The 24,800-nt window shown below is 47.4% G+C and overlaps 1 protein-coding gene and 1 non-coding gene across 2 annotated transcripts; one reads left to right on the top strand and one right to left on the bottom strand.

Annotated features, from left to right (window-relative positions):
- Nucleotides 1–4,308: 4,308 nt before the first annotated feature.
- Nucleotides 4,309–4,382, bottom strand: TRNAE-CUC (transfer RNA glutamic acid (anticodon CUC)). The gene has a single exon. It is a non-coding gene; the product is annotated as a tRNA-Glu (tRNA).
- Nucleotides 4,383–16,121: 11,739 nt separating this feature from the next.
- Nucleotides 16,122–20,204, top strand: SPACA3 (sperm acrosome associated 3). The gene is made up of 4 exons (XM_061140985.1): nt 16,122–16,323; nt 17,256–17,414; nt 17,801–17,879; nt 20,138–20,204. Exons 1-4 carry the CDS (start codon nt 16,137–16,139, stop codon nt 20,202–20,204), a joined length of 492 nt encoding a protein of 163 aa, XP_060996968.1. The 5' UTR covers nt 16,122–16,136.
- Nucleotides 20,205–24,800: the final 4,596 nt, after the last annotated feature.

Here is a 24,800-nt window from a genome sequence, read left to right as displayed (position 1 = left end):
GCCATCTGTATGTCTTCTTTGGAGAAATGTCTGTTTAGATCTTTGGCCCATTTTTTGATTGGGTCATTTATTTTTCTGGAATTGAGGTGCAGGAGTTGCTTGTATATTTTTGAGATTAATCCTTTGTCTGTTTCTTCATTTGCTATTATTTTCTCCCAATCTGAAGGCTGTCTTTTCACCTTGCTTATCATTTCCTTTGTTGTACAAAAGCTTTTAAGTTTCATTAGGTTCCATTTGTTTATATTTGCTTTTATTTCCAATATTCTGGGAGGTGGGTCATAGAGGATCTTGCTGTGATTTATGTCAGAGAGTGTTTTGCCTATGTTCTCCCCTAGGAGTTTTATAGTTTCTGGTCTTACATTTAGATCTTTAATCCATTTTGAGTTTATTTTTGTGTATGGTGTTAGAAAGTGTTCTAGTTTCATTCTTTTACAAGTGGTTGACCAGTTTTCCCAGCACCACTTGTTAAAGAGGTTGTCTTTTTTCCATTGTATATCCTTGCCTCCTTTGTCAAAGATAAGGTGTCCATAGGTTCATGGATTTATCTCTGGGCTTTCTATTCTGTTCCATTGATCTATATTTCTGTCTTTGTGCCAGTACCATACTGTCTTGATGACTGTGGCTTTGTAGTAGAGCCTGAAGTCAGGCAGGTTGATTCCTCCAGTTCCATTCTTCCTTCTCAAGATTGCTTTGGCTATTCGAGGTTTTTTGTATTTCCATGCAAATTGTGAAATTATTTGTTCTAGTTCTGTGAAGAATACTGTTGGTAGCTTGATAGGGATTGCATTGAATCTATAGATTGCTTTGGGTAGTATACTCATTTTCACAATATTGATTCTTCCAATCCATGAACACAGTATATTTCTCCATCTATTTGTGTCATCTTTGATATCTTTCATCAGTGTTTTATAGTTTTCTATGTATAGGTCTTTTGTTTCTTTAGGTAGATATACCTCTAAGTATTTTACTCTTTTTGTTGCAATGGTGAGTGGTATTGTTTCCTTAATTTCCCTTTGTTTTCTCATTGTTAGTGTATAGGAATGCAAGGGATTTCTGCATGTTAATTTTATATCCTGCAACTTTACTATATTCATTGATTAGCTCTAGTAATTTTCTGGAAGAGTCTTTAGGGTTTTCTATGTAGAGGATCATTGTAAATCTTTAAGTTCCACCAAGACTGAATATTGTTCAGAGAGGGCTTCCCAGGTGGCTCAGTGGTAAAGAATCTGCCTGTCAATACAGAAGATATAGGAGACGCAGGTTTGATTCCTGGGTTGGGAGAACGCTCCTGAAGAAGGAAATAGCAACCCACTCCAGTATTCTTGCTTGGAAAATTCCCTGGACAGAGGAGCCTGGAGGGCTACAGTCTGTGGGATGGCAAAGAGTCAGACACGACTGAGCAACTGAGCATGCATGCTCTTGCAGAAAGGATGGAGGGGTTTGGCGACAAGAGCAAAATTGGTTTATTAAGAGAGAAACCAGAGACGTATGTTTTTGGGAAGCCTTTTGGACTGGTTTTGCAGTCAAAGGACTTGGGTTTTGTGGTCAGACTTGGCTTCAAATCACTACTTCCAAGACTGTAATGCACATGGGTGAGTTACTTCTGCCCAATTTTTTTTTTTTTTTTTTGTGAAACTGAGATGATTAATACCCTCCTCTCAGGGTTTTTTTTTAATTGGAGTAAGTCAAGGAAGTGGGGGATGAGAGAGTGATAGATGAAGTTGGAAAGATCAGGCTTGATCATGAAGAGTTTATGTACTGTGCCAAAGAGTTTGAACTTGACTCAAAGAACAAGAGAGCCAATAGAAGCTTGTGGGCAAGAGAGACAGGGTAGCACTTAAGAGCTGTAAATGTTAGGCTGGCTTATTTCTCTTCTTCAGTTCTTGTCTCATGGCAACAGAAATTTGGAGTGATGGACCAAAAGGTGTAGGACAACAGGCAAGTTACAGCTCAGTTCAGCTCAAGCAGACAGATCTTTTATTAATCCAACACTCCCAGAGGAGCCCTCTTTATCCTTCCTATCGATTCCTCTTGGCGTCCCTCTTTTACACTTCCAGCTCTTCCTTTTGGTTATGCCCAGTGCAAAGTAGAGCTTGCACCCACCACAAATTGATGAAAGGAAATGCAAATGGGCATATACTCAAAGCCAGTTGACAATTAAGTTATGTAACAGCAAGTTATCTTGTTTATATCTTCCCATAATTCATCTGTTATAATTAGATGTAGAATATTCATGAGCCCTAAATGAACTCCTAACTGCCTAACTGGCTAAGGTTACTTGGAGAAGCCCCTGTGGTCAGTTTGCATCCCCTGTGTGCCTAGGGTGCATGTGCAGGAGTTGGAAAGACTCTGTGGTTATTTTGTAGCATATTTGTGTGCTCTCCTGTGGGATGGAGTTTAGAGATTTGCAGGCATCCCTTTTAGCCAGACCTCCCCTCATTGCTCTTGTCTAACTGCCTACCTAACAGAAAGGTAACTGGTGGCAGGGTAGACAAGGGGGCTTGAGACTTTGGTGGTTTTGAAGCAGCTGGAATATGTGGGAAAGGTATTTTGGAAGTAGCATTGACTTGCAGTTGATGCAATATGGTGGGTCTTGAGATGGGAGGGAACAGGGTGCAGTCGGAAATGGCAGCAAGCATATGTGGAGCTTTTGTTAAAATGCTTGCCCATAAGCCCTTTTACCTAATTCTCACAATGATTTTATGAAGAGCTATTATAATTATCCTTGTAATTTTATATGTAAGGAGTCTGATAGTCAGGGAGATTAAGCCAAAGGTTATATGGTTAGCAAGCGGCCAAATCAGAATGTTTCACCCAGGTCTTTGGTTCTGATTTTGTCTTTGTCTCTCAAGGTTTAGAGTGGAGTCACTGCAGAGAGAGAGGCAGTCTGGGTCCAGAGTTGGATGTGTGCTGGGGCTCCAGGTTGTACAATCTCCCTGGTTGCTAGGAGTCTCTGATGATCAGAGTCCCCAGGTTGCTAGGCGACCTGGGTTGCTAAGAGTCTCAGTTTATTATAGGCCTTGGGTTGTCAGAAGCCTTGGGTTATTCAGGCTTTCAGTTTATGAAAAGCTTCTTGGTTCTCAGAGACATCAGTCATTAGGGGCCCTGGGCATCTAGGGCTCTTGGCTGTTAACATCATCAGGTTGTGAGCCCACCCTGCTTGCTAGTAATCTCAGAATGTCAGAGAGGTCTTGGGTGTGTGGAAGCCTTCAGCTGTTGAAGTGCTGGTTTACTGGAAACCTCAGTTTTCAGCATCTCCGACTTGTGAGGTTACTGAAGATGTGGGCTCAGATTTTTAGGTCTCAGATTCTGCTCCCGCAGCTGTGCTGACCTGATTTCTTCTACTCCCTGTTCTTCCCACTTCGGTACCAATTCCAAGAACTTTGAGTAGAAATTTGTTACAGTTCCTACATAAAGCAGATGTTGAAGCACATTTGGGTGATGTTTACGTTCTCATTGTTCACCCTCTAGCCAATCAGTTTTAAATAATCTTAAATTAGAGTTTGTGAAAAAGCCCAGGGTTGACTGCCCTTCATTTCCAATTATTTTATTAGATGAGTCAGAACGGTAAAACTTGCCTGTGCATATTTTTGTAAAAACACTTTATTATCAAATAGTTATTCAGAAAGTTGCAAGAATGGTAGAGAGAGATCCCATGGACTCTTCATCCAGTTTCCCCCAGTGGTTACATCTTACAAGTCCAAGTGATTCAATGCTAGTAGAGTAACTCTCTGCTTATCCAGAGGTCTCGTGACTTCCATGAGGGCTAACGCAGTGCAAACTTGGATGGGAAAAGGCCTCTGATTGGTTAAAATAAGCTCCTGCTTTCCCTTGGCAATATCCTTACATAACACAATATATAATTGGCCTCTTGTATCCACGGGCTTCCACCTGCAGTTGGTTAAATATGAAGATGCAAAACCCATGGATATAGAAGGCCAACTGTACTAGGCCATTCACTATAGGGACTTGAGCATCCTTGGATTCTGGTATCCTGGGTGGGGGGCGGGGAGGTGGTCCTGGAACCTAAACCCTACAGATATGGAGGGACCCACTTTTAGTGTCAGTCAGGACATTGCCATTGTGACAATGTGTGTATACAGCTCTGTGTCATTTCCTAACACATGCATTTGTGTAACTGCCGCCTGAATCAAGACACAGAACTTGTCCCAGCACCACAGAATCTCCCTTGTGTTCAGAGTTGAGTGCATTTCTGTCCCTCCCCAACCAGCGTGGTTTTTAAGAAAGATTTCTTTTTATGTATTTACTTCGCTGCACTGGGTCTTTTTTGCAGCATGTGGGATCTAGTTCCCTGACCAGGGATTGAACCTGGGTCCCCTGCATTGAGAGTACAGGGTCTTAACCACTGGACCACCAGGGGAGCCCACTAACCAGTGTGCTTTAAAATATGTAATCCTAACCTTTACTCACTGCCCCTGGGCATCTCACCCATTAGCAGGTCAAGGAAATGCAGATATATATATAACGTACTCCTGGCTCTGAAAGAACTCACAGACAGGGCTACAGTCATGTACATCATAAATTAGAGTGCAACATGGGAGTTCTGTGACTGAAAGAAACTCAAGGGACTGTGGCAGGAAAATCGACTGGAGGGTTCTGGAGGTGGAGAGTGTTGGAATTAACAGTTTCTCTGGAAGTTGGAATGCTGGACTGATTTTGAAGGATGGAATGGAGGTATTAGGTGCCCAATGAGGAGAGATGTTGGAAGATCAGTTTGGGGAGGACTGGGTATCTCAGTATTGCAGAAACCCAGAGTGGGGTATTGTGTGGAGAGGGGTGTTGGGAGGAGGGGCTGGAGAAGTGGGGGAGAAGACAGCACGTGAGGACCATCCGGCCGCTGAGCTAGTTCTGCAAGGGGTAGAGAGATCCATCAAAAGATCTAAAAATGGGGGCTGCTGTATTCGGTTTTATCACTTAGATGTAGAGGCACCAGTTAGGGAATGATTGCAGTCCCAGATAAGGTACACAGGCAGCACCAATCGGAGTGGTGGGAACAGACAGGGAGGGATCATTTTTGACCTCTGAAGGACATCGAGATGGGCAGAGGGGAGTATGACAGGGATGAGCAAGCACTTTTCCCAAAGGGATGTTTTCCCTTTCTCTTTGCTTTATATATATATACATATATATCTTATTTATTTGGCTGCAGTGGGTCTAGTTGCGGCAAGTGGGATCTAGTTCCCTCATGAGGGATGGAACTTGGGGCCCCTGCACTGGGAGCATGGAGTCTTAGCCACTGGACCAGCAGGGAAGGCCTGTTTTTCCTTTCTCTTCAGGTTGTGTCGGTTTCCTTGAGAACAAATCCCTAGGATGTGAGTGTAGGAAGATGAATGCTAGTAGAGTAATTCCCTGCTTATCCAGAGATCTTGTGGTTTCCACGAGGGCCCACACATCACAAATTCGGATGGGGAAAAGGCCTCTGATGGATTCACACAAGCTCCCGCTTCCCCTCTGCAATATCCTTCAGGCCCTTCTACTCAGAGCCTTTTCTGACAGTTCAAGTGCCATTCTCGAAAGGGTGTTTACTTGGTTTCATCTCCCCCCCTCCCCCGGATAACAGTAACTGAAAACTGCCTTTACTGGGTGTCTGCTTGGCGCCAGATTCTGTGTAGGATGCTTTGCCTGTTATCTCATTAATCCTCTCCACGATCTGCTGCGTGGCAATTCTTTTTCACTTTACAGTGAGGATATTGAGGTTCAGCAAGGCTATCAAACCCACCAAAGTCACAAGCTAGTGAATTCTGCGACATGAGGACCAAATATCTGGGTACCCCTGGTCCAGCCAGCTCAGGTCTGGTTCTCTCAGTCAGCCGCCCTGGACTGAGGACGCCACTCGTTACAGGAGGGGAGGGAAGCCTGTCAGCCAGTAGCGGCACTGCTGCGAGGAAGGGAATTATGTGGGTTGATGAACCTGACGACTATTAGATGATCTTCTACCAGCTTCACAGGAGGAGTGTATCAGTCAGGGTTCTCCAGAGACTAGAACACATAGGGTGTGTATGTATAAATACCCATATGTGTGTTCAGTCACTCAGTCACGTCCCACTCTGTGCGACCCTATGGACTGTAGCCCATCAGGCTCCTCTGTCCATGGGATTCTCCAGGCAAGAGTACTGGAGTGGGTAGCCATTTCCTCCTCCAGGGGATCTTCCTGACCCAGGGATGGAACCCAAGTCTCTTGTGTCTCCTGCGTTGGCAGGCAGATTCTTTACCACTGAGCCTACTGGGAAGCCCAGTAAATACACATATAGGAAACTATAAAAAGTTTGGTTAGACCAGTTGTTTTATATATATATTTGGGATAAGGCTTATGCAATAATGGAAGTGGGCAAGTTCCAAGATCTGTAGGGTGAGTCGGTGAGCTGGAGACCCAAGAGAATCAATGGTGTGTCATTCCAATCCATAGGTTGGCAGACTCAAGACCCAAGAAGAGATGTTTCAGTTCTATTTCATAGGCCGGAAAAAAAGCCAATGTCTCAGTTTGAATTGCAGTTTAGCAGGAGGAATTCCCTCTTATTTGGGGGAGGATTCACCTTTTTGATCTGTTCTGGCCTTCCACTGATTGGTTGAGGCCCACCTACATTAGGAAGGGCAATCTGCTTTACTCAATCACTGATTTAAATCTTAATCTTGTCTAAGACACAGTATAGTGAATATATGGAGAAGGGTAATTGTAACCCACTCCAGTATTCTTGCCTGGAGAATTCAATGGACAGAGGAGCCTGGCGAGCTACAGTCCATGGAGTTGCAAGGAGTCAGACATGACTGAGTAACTCACACACACACACACACACACACACACACACATGTAGTGAATATAGACAGAATATTGTAATCATCAAACTTGTTGAGAGACTAGACCTTAATTATTCCAGCTATTAATAAGAAATAATGATGTAACATGACTGAGGTTCTAATTATGGCTATGATGATAATCATATCACAATATAGAAATGAATCAAATTAACACATTGTACACCTTAAACTTACACAACCTTGTATGTCAAATATATTCCAGTTTTAAAAAGTGTTAATCTCATCCAGAAACACCCTCACAGAAACACCCAGAGTAGTGTTTGACCAAATAACTGGGTACTCTATGGCCCAGTCAAATTGCCACATAAAATGAACCATCACAAGGAGGAAGACAAATTAATAATGGAGACACAAAACTAAAAGAATATGATGGACAGAGACTATGTAGTGTAGGGTTAATGACTTTATATGCCTCCCAACTCCTGATAACAATGTCTTGAAATTACAGCCATGCACTGATCAATGATGAAAAAAGAGGAAAGCAACTTGTTGAGAAGAGATTAGCTCTGTTTTCAGTGTTTTGAGTTTGGAGTGAATCGAGTGAGCAGGTCTGTCTCTAGGGGCTCCAGGGTCTCCCTACTTGTAGGCAGAGGAGGATCCATCTCTTCATTGTCCAAAGGAACCTTTGCACACTCTTTTGAGACCAGCCTCCTGATGGAGTCCTCTGAGCTGAGGTTCTTCTGAATCAACCATCTAGATGATTTGCATTCATTTCTTCATTTCTTTCCATAGTATTTTTGATCTTGCTCTTGACAATGGAAAAATAGACAGTTGAGACACAATGGGCATCTCCTAGTTTGCTGGGGGTGATGGAGAAAGAAGATACCGATGTAGGGACTTTCCTGGTGGTCCAGTGGCTAAGACTTTAGTTCCTATGCAGGGGACCCAGGTTTGATCCCTGGTTGGGGAACTGGATCCCACATGGTGTAACTGAGAGTTTGCATGCCACAGTGAAGATCACAGATCCTGCATGCTGCAAATAAGACCTGGCACAGCTAAATAAATTTAATAAAAAGAAGATATTGATGTCGTGTGGTAGATGCTGAGGTAGCACATTAGGATTGCTAGGTGGGCCAGGATGTACGGGACTCCCGACTCAGCAAAGAGTCCAGGGGAGGAAGTCAAGCTCCAGCGATGCTTTAAGGAGCATCAGCAGCTAGCAAGCTGGCTGGAATAGAAAGGGTGTGTTTGATAGAGAGAATAACATACATAGTATCATACAAGACAAGGTTGCACAATATTGGCATACATTTAGGGAAGTAACGTTTGATTAGAAAAGTGGTTCCCACCACTGGTAGCACTTCAGAATCTCCTGGAAGGGTTAAAAAGTACTAATGCCTGGATCTTACCTCTAGAGATTTGGATGCAATTGGCCTAGGGTGGGGTCCAGGTGTTCGTATTTCTTTTTTAAGTGCAGCTAGGACTGAGAACCAGGAAAGTAACAGATGCTTTTGTTGTTGTTGTTTAGTTGCTAAGTTGTGTCCGATTCTTTTGTGACCCTGTGGACCGTCCGTTAGGCTCCTCTGTCCATGGGATTTTCCAGGTAAGAATATTGGCGTGTGTTGCCGTTTTCTTTTCCAGGGGCTCTTCCCAATCCAGGTATTGAACCCACATCTACTGCATTGGCAGGTGGCTTCTTTACCATTGAGCCACCTGGGAAGCCCAAAAGATGCTTTAGGAGAACTTAAACCTGAAGGGAGCCAGTGGGGAAATCTCTGCTGGGATGTGGTCAAGAATCTGAGCTCCCTTTGGGGAAACCGGGAAGACTTGTGTTGAGCTCAGCAGAGAAATAAAGACCTACCAATCATCAACTAGGGCCTTATCTGCCCTCAGAACCTTTTTTTTGAGCTGCTGTTTCTTCTTCTCCATTTAAAAATAAAAGTCAAGTGGGAAATAACAAAGCATACAGTAAAATAAAAATAAGCTGAAAGATGACTCAATAAAAAGAAGTGATAAAATAATAAAAGCAGGCTGATACAGTTAAAGAAACCCAAAACTCAACCAGACAGAATTACCACCCAGGGCCAGACAATAAAAGCAATAGCTAAGATGTACTGATCCAAGTGGTGAGCATAACAGTGAGGGAGGATTATGCCCATTTTACAGAGGAGAAAAATGACACTTGGGGGAGATTAAGTATCATGGTTCCGGGGATGGGGTAGGGTAATGACTCCATGTTATAAATGAGAAAATGGAGGTTAACTGGACAAGAATAAATAGCCAGTCAGGGGCAGGCCAAGACATTGAGCTCAGGTTTTCTAGCTCAAGTCCAGGGAACTTTCCCCTGGACAAAGGCCCAAGCCTTGGTGGTATATTGGCATCATCAGGGAAGCTTTTAAGAATACTGATGCTGAAGAGGCATTTCTTCAAAGAAGACATACAGATGATCAACAGGCATATGTAAAAATGTTCCACATCTCTAATCACTAGAGAAATGCAAATCAAAACCACAATCACACCTGTCAGGATGATTATAAAAAAAAATGAAAGATAGATTTTGGCAAACACATGGAGAAATTGGAACCCTTGTGTATTGTTGGTAGGAATGCAAAATGCTGAAGCTGCTATGGAAAACAGTACCCTCAAAATACTAAAAATAGAACTACTGTATGATCTGGCCAGGCCACCTCTGGATATTTATTCAAAAGAATTGAAATCAGGATCTCAAAGAGATATTAGCACTCCTATGCTCATTGCAGCATTATTCACAATTGCCACGATGTGGAAACAAACAAAATGTCCATCAGATGAATAGATATTTAAAATGCGGTATGTACATCCAATGGTATAACTATTAAGCCTTAAAAAGGAAGGCAATCCTATAGCATGTGACCATGTGTATGAACCTTGAGGACATTATGCTCAGTGAAATAAGCTGGTCACAGAAAGACCAATACTATGTGACTCCACTTATAGGAGGTATCTAAAAGGGTCAAGTTCATAGAATCCAAGAGTGGAATTGTGGTTGCCAGGGGCTGGGGGAGAAGGGAATGGGGAGTCACTAATCTATGGCCACAAAGTTTTAATTAAACGAGATAAAGAAATTCTGAAGTTCTTCTGGACAACACTGTGCCTACCATCAACAACACTGTACTAGACATTTAAAATTTTGTTGAGGGTAGATCTCATGTTAAGGGTTTCTACCACAATAAAATTAGGAGATAAAAAAGGAGATCCTGATGCAACCACAGGATGGGGTTCTAATCTAATCTAACCCTCGATTCTAATCTGGTTCATCTGTGGTTGGGGGGGAGGCACACAGGATGGACAGGAGCCGCTGGGCGTGTTTTTGGCCGTGCTCTGCTCTTAGTAGTAACTGATCCTGTGTATCATGCAACTTTAGAGATAGTTCCTGTCTTGCTATTCCCCCTTGAGAATTAAGGAAACAGAGAGGTTAAGTCACTTTTACTGGGACACCCAGTTAGTAGTCACTGGTGCCTGTATTCATTCTTAGATCAGCCTGACTGCAAAGTCTAAGCCCTTAAGGCTTTGGGGCATGGGTTCCTCTCCATTTCATTTCTCTGCCCCATAAGCTTTAGAGTCGGCAGCATCACCTTTGTCCTGGGCTTGTCCACTGTCATCACGCAGATGGAGAAAGGGGCAGTTTGTGGCTTGGCATCAGGAAGGAGAAGAACGGAAGAGTGGGATGGTAAGGTCAGTTGCCTGGGGAGACGGTGGGCACCCGCCAGCATCAGCATTGCTGGGTAACCCCCAGAGGGCCTGTTGGGAGGGGAAAAGCCATCCTTCAAAGGGTCGTGTGTAGGGGCAGAGTTGGGCAAGAAGGGGTGAGCTGAGATACTCTGAACAGGTCTCCAGACCCTGAGATTGAGGGGCTTGAGGTGGGGGTGCTATCAAAGCTCAGTGGGTGAAGATGGTTCTAGAAGATGAGCTCACAGAACTGGGGAGTTCCAGAAGGCCCCACATCAGTTTCCCATCATTCTCTTCCAGCCAGGTGCTGGGGGCCCCATCAGTATCATGGGGCGTGTCCTGGGCTGAAGCCGGGTGTCGGGCCTCCACTGTTACCGCCACCGTCACTGCTGCGTCAGCTCTGGTGAGGACGACACGGTCAGTGAGCCGCCTTCCCCCTCATCCTGCAGCTCTTAACCAGGGCCCGGGGCTGGTCTGACCAGACAGGGACGTGGGAAAACGAAGGTGGTGTCAGAGATGGTGAGGGGATACTGGGCTGGTGAGGATGGGGGCGCTGAGTTGAGAGAGAGAATAAAGGGGAGACCACGCTGGCAGCTCTCTGGTCTTTGAGTCATCAGACCTGACTCCTTCCACCTCTAGACCTGCTGGGGAAGGCTCAGGAAGAAGTTACTTTGAAATAACTCTTGCTACCGAAAAAGCAAAAACAGTCTCTGTGTAACAGTCAGCTTAGTTTCTTCATCTATAAGTTGGGGATAGTAATCCTCCCCGCCCCTCAAATTGTTATGAGGATTAGATGAGATTAAGTCAGAAAACAGCCAGAAAAGGGCCAGCATAGCGGCTGTCACACTTTAAGAACTCAGAAGGGTGTCTGCCTCCCTCTCACCCCCGACACTTTGATGAGAAGGGCTCATGCGCCGAGCACATGACTTCAGTATACTTCAGTCTGGAGAGGGGCCCATTTGATCAGCCACTCCAGGCCGGCAACTCTGCTTGACTCTCAGGATAAGAAGAGGAATAAGAGCACCATTGTTCTCTGGAAGCTCACCTTGTCGCGGGGGAAGGCTGATGTCTTTTACAGTCTAGTGTGCAGAAACACGGTGCTTTGGGAGTCTTGCGGGGGGGGGGGGAGGGGCGGGGGCTTCCTGGGGACGTCTCACTGGGGAACTCACTTCTGATGTGACCCTTGAAATATGAGTAAGAGTGATGCATGTAAAGGAAAGGAAAGGCGTTCTCATTCAGATGACAGGTTCATCATGAGCAAATGACATGGCATTATTGTTGTTTAGTTCGTGTCTGACTCTTTGGTGAGCCCATGGACTGTAGCCCACCAGGCTTCTCTGTCCATGGGATTTCCCAGGCAAGAATATTGCAGTGAGTTGCCATTTCCTTCTCTAGGGGATCTTCCTGACCCAGGGATCGAACCCACATCTCCTGCTTGGCAGGCATATTCTTTAACATTGAGCCCCCTGGGAGGCCCTGACATGGCATTACTGGAGCTTCGGAGAGGTCAGCAAGCCTGGGTCACCAGGGTCCTTGTGGACAACAGTTAGGAGCAGTGATGAAGGACACCATCTAAGGATGTCCCCTGGCCAGGCTTTTTGTTTACAACCTTCAGTCTGGTGAATGTGTGTAGAACAGTTTGGGAGAAGAGTCAGGACTAGATGCAAGGAGACCATCAGCATACCAGGAGGGTGGTCTGAACTAAGGCAAAGAAGTTGCTCTTGGAGGGAAGGTGGCCTCACCAGCACTTGAGGATTGATGGGTTGCAGATGAGTGAAAGATGTTGTAATGGAGAGAAGGAGTGAAGAATGACGTTTATATCGCTAGTTTGGATAACCATAGGTTTAAAACATAAAACATGATGAGTTTAAAGCCAAGAATGTTTTAAACCAAGAAGAGAAGACAGAAAAGAGCGCTGAAACAGTGGGACCATCGGTTCTGCTTTGGATGTGCTCAGCAGGAGGTGCCTGTGTTACCCACGTGGAGACAGTCAGGAGGCAGTTAGCTGCGAGTGGGCAGCTCTGGGGAAGATGTAATAGGAGCCGTCATCCTGCAGGGGGCAGTAGGTACAGGCACGCTCAGGCATCCTGCAGCCTGCCAAGAAGGCTTCCCTTGTTTTGTCTTTGCTGGGCCTCCTGTGGCATGTGGGATCTTAGTTCCTGGACCAGGAATCGAACCTGTGCCCCCTGTAGTGGAAGCACAGAGTCGTAACCACTGGGCCACCAGGGAATTCGCAAGAGTGTTTCCTCAAGTAGGAGCGAGGAGAGCTCAAGGCAGAAATGCCTAGGAAGCGTATCAGCAGTTAAGACCTGGGCGGAAGTGTGTTCCACAAGGGGAATCCGCGGGAAGCATCGTGGTCGCAGAGGGAGGGAGAGGTAAGAGTGTGAACCCGGTGGAGCGGGCAGCAGAATGCAAGGCTGCTGAGAGCCCCTGCGAGACAGGAGCCCGCAAGGGTCCACTGCACCACTGGGCAGAACGGTCAGGCGAGAGGTCGCGATGGCGATGCTAGGTGTCACTGGGTTGAAAAACAAATACGAGGCGAGAAAATTGTAGATTTTCGGGTAGAAGTTTAAATGAGAAGAGAGGGAGGGAGAGGTCAGTAGAGAGAGAGCGTCCAGGGAAGGTATTTTAGGAGTTGAAGACCTAAGCACATCTGTACCTGCAGAGGAAGGAGGAGCCAATGGAGAGGAGATGCTGTTATACTGAGAGAGGAGTGGCTGGTGGAACAAGGCTGAGAGATGGGAAAGGATGAAACGCAGAAGCTAGAGGAAAGATGGGTCCAGATCAGCGTAGAGGCACCTTCTCTGTGAGGACGGCTGAAGCTGTGGATGCATTTGTGAGTGGGGCAGGGTGAAGGCAGAAGGAAGAAGCACATCTCACAGGGGATCACCTTGTTTTTCTCAGTGAGGCAGGAGGTGAGGTGGGACAGGGAAGGGAGGGGGAACTCGAGGACAGTAATGAAGGTCCTGAGTACCCTTTAAGCAAAAGAGGAGAGAGAAAGCTGACCATCAGTACCTGTGCCAGCATCACTTTGTAATAGAAAGAACAACCTGCTGGGCTCTAGTGCAAAGAGCACAGTTCTGTCTGTGCCTTTCTTTTCTCATTCATTCTTTCAACCTTCAGATGAGGCAGGCGTTATTAATTTCCTAATTTTATAGAGGAAGGAAATGAAGCTAGAAAAGTGTTCACATCAGAGACGTAAAGCAAAGAGGTGGGCTTCCTGCTGACACAAGGCTTGCTGCAAAGTACACCTTTGTCTCATCTCCCTTGGGCTTGGGGCCACCGGTTTGCAGGATACCCATTCCTGTGGCTGGGTTTCTTTTCTGGAGTTTATGAAGGTGGAGGGCCAGTGGCAGGGCGGAGGTTGTGAGAGACAGGTATGTCAGAGATGGTCAGGGAGAGATAGAAGTGGACTAGAAGGCTGCAGAGGTTGGGGGGATGTGGAATGATGATGGGATGCAGGGATGACAAGACTGTGGGAGCCGATCGCTGAGACGGAGTGGAGGTCAAGATTGTAACCATGTGCAAATGTCCTTTGTGATATTGGGGGCTGACCCATAGAGCCTGTGATGAGGGCAAACCGAACGGGGTGAGATGAGCTTCAAGGGAGGTGGGACTTTAGCAAGGAGATGGTTTAGAAAGGTGGCGGGCATGGAGGAGAATTTTCAGCACTGCTTGGCCTGGGAGAGGGTCTGTGTGTAGGAGAAAGCAGCTTCCACTTAAAAGGCTGCAGGTTGGCAGGGCGCTAGGGGGAAACCTGTCTTCAGTTCAGGCCAGGAGGTCTACCAAGCTCTCACTGAAGAGAGCTTCATGGCCACGGGGCTGCAGGATTGATATACACTGATGGTGCTGCTCAGCCGTTCCCTCTGGGAACATCTCTCTGTGTGTGTCTTCAGTTGCTCAATTTCTGACTCTTTGTGGCCCCTTGGACTGTGGTCCACCAGGCTCCTCTGCTCATGGAGTTTTCCCAGTAAGAATACTGGAGTGGGTTGCCATTTCCTCCTCCAGGAGAGCTTCCTGATCCGGGGATAGGACCTGAGTCTCTTGTGTCTCCTGCATTGGTAGGCTGATTCTTCACCACCAGTGCCACCTGGGAACATCTGCTTATGGCCAAATCCTGGTGGCGCTTTGGAGTCATGTAAACTTTGGTTTCAGCCCAAACTCTGTCCCTTCTGGGAGTTCCCTGGCAGTCCAGTGGTTAGGACTCTGAGTTTTCACTGCGGTGGTTCTGACTTCCATCCCTGGTTGGGGAACTAAGATCTGCAAACTTTGTCCCTTCTGAGTTGTGAAATCTTGGGCTTTAGGACTCAGTGATGCCTGGCATGTAGGATCTTAGTTTCCCGACCAGGGATCAAACTTGCTCCCTCTGTGTTGCAGCGTCTTAACCACTGGACTGCCAGGGAAGTCCCATGCCTGACGTGTAGTATGAAGCTTGGAACATGTTTGTCTTCTCCCTGGTTTCCCTCCTCTTCTCTCAGCTGCTGGGACAGGAGGGTACGAAGCAGGATTGGAATGACCCAGCAATCCCACTCCTGGCTATATACCCTGATAAAACTATAATTGAAAAAGACACATGTACCCTGATGTTCGTTGCAGCACTATTTACAATAGCTATAACATGGAAGCAACCGAGATGCCCATTGACAGATGAACGGATAAAGAGGTTGTGGTACATACAGACAATGAAATATTACTCAGCCATAAAAAGGAATGAAATTGGGTCACTTGTAGTAATGTGGATAGACCTAGAGTCTGTCATATGGAGTGCAGTAAGTCAGAAAGAGAAAAACAAGCATTGTATATTAAGGCATATATGTGGAATTTATTATAGAAATATGGAACTGATGAACCTCTCTGCAGGGCAGGAATAGACATGCAGACAGAGAGAACAGACTTTGGACATAGCGGGGGAAGGAGAGGGTGGGACGAATTGAGAGAGTAGCACTGAAACATATACCTTAACATGTGTATTAAATAAAATAGACAGCTAGTGGGAACCTGCTATGTAGCACCTGGTGCTCTGGGATGACCTAGAGGGGTGGGATGGGGTGTGAGGTGGGGGGAGGCTCAAGAGGGAGGAGACATATGTGTATTTATGACTGATTCATGTTGTTGTATGGCGGAAGCTGGGCTTCCCAGGTGGAGCTAGTGGTAAAGAACCCACCTACCTGCCAATGCAGGAGACATAAGATCCCTGGGTCAGGGAGATCCCCTGGAGTAGGAAATGGCAACCCACTCCAGTGTTCCTGCCTGGAGAATTCCATGGACAGAGGAGCCTGGCAGGCTACAGTCCATTAGGGTTGCATGGAGTCGTACATGACTAGAGCAACTTAGCACGCAGGCACATGTGGCAGAGGCCAACACAATATTAAAACAATTATCCTCCAATTAAAAATAAAGGGAAAAAAAAGCATAATTGAAGGGGAAAGGGGCTGACCTTGGGGAACCCTCTTGGGCTCTTGGGGGCGTGACTGATGCTCCACCAGGGCGGCAAGGGGGCAGGCTGGCTGTGCCGGAGCCCCCCTCCCCACTTTCCCGTCCACTCAGGCTGTTTCCCTTCTTCTTCCAGGGGTAGCCTTCTGTGAGCGGCCTGCCATCTCAAAGCCTAGCTCTGAACCAGTGTGGCGGGGGCTCTGTGCCCCCCCGCCCGCATGGAAGCCGGGAGCTGGGCTCCCAGAAGGTGGCCCTGCCCGCCCGGGATCGTGCTGCTGGCCTTGGCTTCTGTCCTCAGCAGCCTGCTCTCCTCCGGCCAGGCCAGGGTCTACAGTCGCTGCGAGCTGGCCAGGGTGCTTCAGGATTTCGGCCTGGAGGGATACCGGGGCTACAGCCTGGCTGACTGTAAGGACCCTGATGTCTCCCTCCTGCTCGCCCTCCCTCCTCCTCACTCAAGGGCTGTGGCCTTGGGAGCCTCTGTTCTCCTCCTTTTTCAAATCAGGATCCTATGAGCTGACAGGTGGAGGACACCCAGGATTGGGGTAAATACCCAGCAGGCAGGTGAAAGGTTGTTGTTGTGGAATCACCAAGTCGTGTCCGACTCTGCGACCCCAATGGACTGCAGCACGCCAGGCTTCCCTGTCCCTCACCATCTCCCGGACTTTGCCCAAGTTCATGTCCACTGAGTCAGTATTGCGTAGGAACCTGGAAGGGTAGGCGACAGGTGGCCAAGCAGAATTGCTCCTTATATCCTCTCCTGCTGGTAAGTTGGGTGCCACAGGGCAAGAATGGTTTCCTGCCTTTAATGGAATCACGGCCACTAGGATCAGACACTGCCAGTGAAGTTAGGGCACATGGAGCAAAGCCAAGTAAGACCAAACTTTTCAAGCTGGTGGAAGTTTTGAGACCCTAAGAGGTACAACCACCCCTGGACTCATTTCTTCTCTAGTTCCAGCCCTTTCTCTCGGTCCCACCTGTGCCTTCCCAGTCGTGGCTCTAAAGAGTGAGCTCTTGTTCATTCATTCACAACAAGCATTTCTTGGGTCCTGCTACGTGTGGACGATGAGGCCGAGGGATCATGGCAGGAAGGAAGTCGGGAGACCTGCAGGCTCCTGCTGTGTGGTAGCTGTGTATAACCTTGAGTAAGTCACTTTGCCCCTCTGAGCTTCGGTGGATTCCTTTGTCAAGGAGGCGAGAGGGTGTCAGCCCTGATCTACTGGAAACACGAGTTGAGGCCTGGAGGAGCTGATGCACAGGGTCTATCTACCCCGTGAGCTCTCTGGTCTGGGTTGGCCTCCATCATCCCACCCGCAGGCCTGTGTCTCCACTCTATGCAGGGATCTGTCTTGCTTACTTCGCAAGCGGCTTCAACACAGGTGCCGTGGACCACGAAGCCGATGGAAGTACCAACAGCGGCATCTTCCAGATCAACAGCCGAAAGTGGTGCAAAAATCTCAACCCCAATGTCCCAAACTTGTGCCAGATGTACTGCTCCGGTAGGTGGGGCCTGGGCCCGGGGCTGGCTGGGGCTTCCTCTCTGGCCTTATTTGCTCCTCTTGCTTTGATGTCTGAGTGGGAACCCCCGCTGCCTGCCGGGTCCACCATGGATCGTGGGGTGGGGCATGTGATGAGAGTGGCCCTCCATGAATCTGATTTAGAATCCCAGGTGGGACACTGTCCGGAGAGCTGTGGGAAGAAGTGGGGGATGGCTTCTGATGGGGGAAGTGATGGAGTAAGGCCTGTGCTTCCAGAGGGCTTGAGAGACAGGGATGGAGTTAGCATGGAGGAGGGTGTGTGTCTGTGAGAATGACAGACAGACAGACTCTGGATGTCCAGCTCCACCTCCTGTTCCTTCATCGTGTTTCTCTGCCTCCCACCCCAGACTTATTGAATCCCAATCTCAAGGATACTGTTATCTGTGCCATGAAGATAACTCAAGATCCCCAGGGCCTGGGCAGCTGGTAAGTAATGTGGGTTGGAGCCCCCTGCTCCAACTAGGATCACAGCAGGAAGCTAACCTGGGTTGGGAAGATCTCCTGGAGAAGGGAAAGGCTACCCACTCCAGTATTCTGGCCTGGAGAATTCCATGGACTATATAGTCCATGGGGTTGCAAAGAGTCAGACACGACTGAGCAACTTTCACTTTCACACTACTTTCACATCTTATCCCAGGCATTATTTCATGGCCTCACACTCTAATCTGCTCACCACTACCAATGTATTTGCAGATAGTACACTGAGTTTTAGGGAGAATAAAGAAGTCACCGGAGGTCACAGAGTCAAGCCTGGCTCTTCCAAGTTCTGCCTATGTTGGATCAGGGTCTAGTAACTTTGTTTCTTAACTGTGGCATCTTTGTCTAGTACAACAGATCAAAAAAGTTCCCTGCTTGAAGCATGGGTGAGTTCTCTGGAGAACCAACTTGTCAGTCTTCCCTTTGCTCACCTCCTTTCCACAACATGGCCTTTGGGAACCATAGTCAGGGGCAAGAGAGTTGGATGAGCATCTATTGGGTCATTGGACTAGATCTTTGGAGTTCCTGGAGCAGCAGCCCTACAGCTTCCTAGCCTCTTCTGATGGGAGTTTCACTCTGTAGAGCCTCCTACCTCCCTTTACTCCCATAACTAGATGGGAGACCAGCAGGGGACAGAATGTGGGGCAGGTAAAATTCCCCCAGGTGGTCAGAGCACAAGAACCCAAGGTGGATGTGATAGTGACAAAACTGGTGAGGTCATCGGGAAGGCATCAGATGTCACCACAAGAGTAGAAGGAAGGGGGATGGACTAGAGGCGGGGGGGACTAGTGGGGAAGCCTTGGCAGGAGTCCAGTGAGAGATGGAAGGTGTGGACGTGCACGGTTGTACGGGTGATGAACAGGAGAGGGGCTGTGGAGGAGGCCCAGGGACAAGTGATGTGTGGCCAGTGAGGGAGAGGAGTTGAAAAGGACTGCGGACATAGAGAAAGTCTAAGGTGGGCCTTGAGGATGACCACAGCTTTGGACACATGTTGATTTGAGCCCCAGGAACTGAGCCTCTCAGGCTCAGCCAGAGAGGATGCACATCTGTAAAATCAGGAAGGGTGAATGCAGGCTCAGGCAGGAATCCGAAGACTTGGAGGTACCACCCTGGGATGGGAGAAACAGATTCCACAGGGCTAAGTCAAAGAACGACTCTCTTGTATGCTGGGAGTAAGTTTTTGAGAGGTGGCCCCAGAGGGTAGTGGTTGCAGAAAGTAAGAAAGGTGTTGTTTATTCCCTCCACACGCACACCTGAGAACTTACCTATGCCAGGCTCTGTCCTGGGTGCTGGGCTTCAGAGGTGGTGGACACTCCGTTCTTGGCCCTTAAGGGTCTCAGTCTAATGGAAGAGATGAACAAGCCAGTCAACCCCTCTCACTTAATAGATCTATTGAGGTCCTCTAAGGGCACTCCTTGCCATTGGGCTCTTTGACATTGACATCCTAGAGGACACGATTTACCCAAACTTGGAACCCCTGGGTATTTAGGATCCCCAGGACCCCAGGATCTTGCTTATCATCCTCAGGATGCTTGTGTGAACACTGGAATAAGGTAATGTTCCTAAAAGAGCCTACAAACTACAGTTACCATCAGTGGAAAGACCCACATTGGTAGCCGGGGAGAATGGCGTGTAGGCGCATTTCTGTTGTTTGCAAGCTGTGGGCCATGGGCAAACAATTTTCATCTTAGCTTCAGTTTTTCATTTGGAATATAGGGAACACAGTATTGGCTCAATCTAATTTACAGGGCTGCCGGGGGGATGACAGATAAATGGGTGATGGGTGTGACAGTGCTGTGTAAACCCTGAAGGGCCGCACACCTGTACGGTGGCATCACTGTCTGCAGAAGCAGCATGGTGTAGGAAGAGAGAACTGGATTGAGGCTCTGGACCTCAGGACCCCAGGCCTTTGCCACTGACTCCTGGGTGAACTTGAGCAAATTATTCTGTATCTCCATCATTAAAATAGCGAGGCTAGACAGATAACTTGTTATGGGTCATTCTCTTCCTTTAAAAAAAAAATATTTTTTTCCCCTAGGGGCTTCTTGGCCAGTTAACATGCTGACTTGTCTCTCTTCCCCTTGCCTAGCCCCATTCCTCATCTCACTTCTGGTTTAAAGCCCACACCTCCTTCCCATTCTTCTCTGAGCAGAGACTGAAGACCGCAGCTGACTTGCTCTCTCCTCTTCCCCATCTTCCATCCTCAGGGAGGCATGGAGGCATCACTGCCAGGGCAAAGACCTCAGTGACTGGGTGGATGGCTGTGAGCTGTAGGATTCTCTCTGGATGGACAGGCAGAGAGAATGGATGGCAGCTTGGGAGATGGTGCCTGGTTCCTGACCCAGGCCTGGGAAGACAAACCAACTAATAAAGTGTAGTTTAACACAAGTGTTGTTGTGCAGTTGCTAAGTCATGTCTGACACTTTGTGACCCCCATGGACTGCAGCATGCCAGACTTCCCCGTTCTTCACTATCTCCCTGAGTTTGCTCAAACTCATGTCCATTGAGTCGATGATGCCATCCAACCATCTCATCCTCTGTCAGTCTAAGTGTGGTTCTCAGCTATCACTGTGTTTCCAGGTGGTATGTTGGAGCCAGAAGCATCTCAGGAGTTCCTCACTGTCCCCATGGGCTGGAGTTCAGGTGGTCTTCAAAAAACTTGAAGTTCAAAAAACCTTCAAATGGAGGTTTGCCTCCATTCCTGGAGGCCTGACTGGGGGGTATGCATCAGTGCCTTCATTGCCCACACCTGGCAGAGTTGCCCAACTGAACCTTGTGAGTATATGAATGAGGCATCCTGAATGAATAGTAGACACTCAGCTAGTTTGTAGAATCAGTGAATGAATGGGCCCTGATACCTTCTTTCAATATAGCCACAGTTCACTCCATGGTATTGGTAAGCACTAACTTTCAGGCTCCAGGCATATCTCTAGAGGGAACCACGGTCCCTCCTGAGCCCTCATGCGGACCGCTCTACCTCTCATAGGGGCCACTCAGGCTGCTTCTCATCCAAGTCTGACTCACCTCCTTTGGAGCAGGGAGTTTGGCATAGTTTGGGAAGAGATGGTTCAGTGGGGTTTTCTCCCTTATCCTGGCTGCCTGGCCTTGGAAAGGTCATTCCACCTCTCATAGGCAAGTTCCTCATGGGTAAGAGGAGCTATTAAAGGCCATCTTACAATAATTTATCAGTGGCATAATATAGAGCAGTGAGGCGCCTCGTACATGATGGGGTACAGAGTGGGGGGAGGGGGCTCCAGAAACACTGACCTCATGTCTGGTTTCCCTGAGGTCTGGGGGTGCCAAGCCCCCACCCACCTCATGGACACATGTCCTGCCTGTCCTGGTGACCAGGGCTTCCTTGGGAGGTCCGCACCAGTGCCCTCATCACTGTTTGCCGAGAAGGAGGAAGAGGAGAGGAGAAGGTGCTGGAAGAAGGAGCAGAAGGGGACAGGCTTTGGACAAAGCGGCAGAAAATTCTATGGGAAATGGGGGAGAATTAAGTGAAGTGCTCTCATTTTTTAAAAAAGATTCTTTTGATGTGGACCATTTTTAAAGTCTTTACTGAAGGTGTTACACTATTGCTTCTGTTTTACTTTTTGGCCACAAGGAATGTGGAATCTTAGCTCCTCCACCAGGGATCAAACTTGCACCCCTTGTATCGGAAGGTGAAGTCTTAAGCCCTGGACCACTAGGCAAGTCCTGTTTGTCATTTTTAAAAATTCACTAATAAGGACCTACTGTTGTAGCACAGGGAACTCTACTCAATACTCTGTAATGACCTCTATGGGAAAAGAGTCTTTAAAAAAGCAGACATATGTACATGTATACCTGATTCACTTTGCTGTACATCTGAAACAACACACTAAGTCAACTATATTCCAATTTATAGAAATAAAATAAGGGGGGAAAAGTACAGGTCCCCTCATTATTGCACTAGTTTGGTGCCAGGAAACTCAATGGAAATGGACTTTTGTCCAAGGTAATGCAGTTGGTGGAGCTAGGATTCCAGTGGGGCTGTTGAACTCCAAAGGTTGTGCTTTGTCCTCAGCGTGTCCCAGCCTCCATAGCTGGACCAACTCTTGGGCAGGACCCCCGGGATGGGAAGGCACGGCGGACGGAGGGCAGCAGAGAGCCCAGTTCTTTCCAGCAGGTACCCAAGCTTCTCCAGACATCCCACATCCTCCTCTACCTCCAAGCCTTTGCTCAGGGACCTCCTCCGCAAACCTGCCTCCCCGGCAACTTCCACCCACCTTTCGAGGCTTCAGCCAGAACCTGCTCCTCCTCAGGAGACAGTCCCGGTGCCTCTTCTCTAGTGGGTGCCTGTACCTGGTACATCTCTGCTGAACGTCTCTCTGCTAGGTTCTTGTGTTCTGTTGCTCATCTCTGCCTGCCTCCACTCTGAGCCCCATCCTCTTGGTATATGAACCCCCACAGTGGCTAGCACGGGGGATCTCTGCAAGGAGATCAAACCAGTCAATCCTAAAGGAAGTCAACCCTGAATAATCTTTGGAAGCACTGATGCTGAAGCTAAAGCTCCAATACTTTGGCCACCTGGTGCGAAGAGTTGACTCATTGGAGAAGACACTGATGCTGGGAAAGACTGAAAGCAGGAGAAGGGGACAGCAGAGGATGAGATGGTTGGATGACGTCATTGACTCAATGAATATGAATGTGAGCAAACTCTGGAAGATAGTGGAGGACAGAGAAGCCTGGCGTGCTGCAGTCCATGGGGCCGCAAAGAGTTGGACACAACTAAGCGACTGAACAACAGGAAACTGCCTAGCACAGTGCCTGGCTATGTAGTGAGCACACAAAGTGCTCAAGGAGAGAGGAAGTCTGGACAGAGGCCCCCACCTGGTGCTTTGAAGTTTTTCAGCTGTTTCTTCTCCCTCTTCCCTGTAAAGCAGGTGGAGCTAAGGATTCTTTGGTAGCTTCCAGTGTCTTCCCCTTGGGCTTATTTTAACTTGGATGGAATTCCTTTTGAAACGAAGCCACACTGTCTGAATTACACTGAAGAGAAATGGCCCATGGTGGTGCTAAGTTAGTCAAATGAGCCACTGCAGAAGCCCGGCATCGTGGATAGCAGATTTAAGGAGGCAAGGCATCCAAATTCCCCATCCCAAGGCATCACTCACAGCCATTAGCAGCGGATGGTTTTATTCTTTTTTTTAAACAAAAAGCACTATTACAGTCTTGCTTGGAAACAAATGAGATGTCAACAAGGGTGCCTGTCTAGGGACTCGACAGAGAACATGCCTACGCATTTCCTGAATGCAGTGGATGCGATGGTCACATTCCTGAAGAATCAGGTCATGGGGATGTGTGCAAAGCGATGCTACAGTTGCTTTCTATGTATGCAGGTCTCCTTGGCCCTTGTGATCTCCACACATACAGAATAACCTGATGAAATCCCATCTCCAAGGTTCTCTGTTCATCCTCTTTTTCTGCTTGTTCATTCATTTTGCTGTGAGAACTTGCTACTACACAAGCTGTAGCAGGTGCCAAAGATTTAAAAAATTGTGGGAGGAAAAAAACCCTTGAAATCGATCAAATCCTATCTATCTTTTTACCCTTCTTCCTGTAAATTGAAAAAGGAAAGAATATCCTTTATGGGGAGAAAGTTGCTCTTGTGATACCCTGGAGTTCTTTTGGAGGAGAGTTTAACACTTTCTAGACCAGGGGTGTGTTCCTAGAGGATCTGGCTCCTTGGGGTCCATAACCCTTCTAAAATTGTATGCAAAATTTTGTGTACATCTATTGGACCATGTGCATTTTTTTCTTGGGGAGAGAGTTCATAGCTTTCACCTTTTAAAAAAATCCAAACAAGGCTAAAATCAGTGTTTTACATGAATAAAAAGAAAGAAGAAAAGACAGAAAATATACACCTTAGCTCATTAATTCTCATACTCACCCTGGAACCTAGGAATCATCATCTCTATCATATATATGGGAAACAGAAGCTTTGAGAAGTAAATGGAACATTTGCTTGGATACCTGACACCTATTCTCAATTTAGAGTCAGAGACTATTAGAGTTGATATGTACCAGAGACTTTTTGTCCATTTCCCACCCCTCACTTTTTTTTTAATTAAAAAAATTTTACCTTTTTGGCTGCATTGTGTGGCATGGCATGAGGACTCTTAGTTCGTGACCAGGGATTGAACCTGTCCCCCTTGAAGTGGAAGCATGGGGTCTTAACCACTGGACCACCAGGGAAGTCCTTCTCATCTTTCATAGAGGGGGAAACTGAGGCAGAGAAGTGAAGTAAATTGTCCAAAGTTATATGGTCAGTTTATAGCAAAAGTAGGTCAGAATTGCAGTCTTTTGACTGTCCAAAGCTTTTGCCAACTATCGCTTTGTTCTTGCAAAGTCAGTGAGTGTAGGTTTCACAGAAGGTTAAATTGAATTAATAAGAGATCTTCCCCTTCTACTCATTCTCAGGCTAGGCTTATTCCCACTGACCTTTCATGGTCTCCAGGCAACTTGCGGCCCCAAACACACTGAGCCTATCAGCCTTAGGAATACACAGATGCATGTGCGAAATGATTCCACACGCTAGGAATCCCAAATGGCTGGGGACAAAGCCATTAGATAAGGACATCAACACTTGGCTTAGGAAATCCAGTCCTAGACACTTGGAGAGCTGAGGAAGAAATTAAAGGATTTCAACCATGATGCAGAGGTGAGGTGAGGTGAGGTGAGGTGTCCCGGCCCTGCATCCGTACACGTCCACCAGCCGCTCAGTGTCATTTTGGACATTTTCCCCCTTTTCTTCTTTTCTGGGCTCCCCTGGACCTTCGTGCAGTCCCACAGCTATGCCTCCTCCAGCGTCCCACCCCCTGCGGCTTCCCATATGCTGCTCTCGTGTTC

Source organism: Dama dama, chromosome 5 (genome assembly GCF_033118175.1).
Source record: "Dama dama isolate Ldn47 chromosome 5, ASM3311817v1, whole genome shotgun sequence".
Taxonomy (NCBI): Eukaryota; Metazoa; Chordata; class Mammalia; order Artiodactyla; family Cervidae; genus Dama; species Dama dama.
Note: the sequence above shows the minus strand (reverse complement) of the source record. Positions and strands in the feature narration are given on the sequence as shown.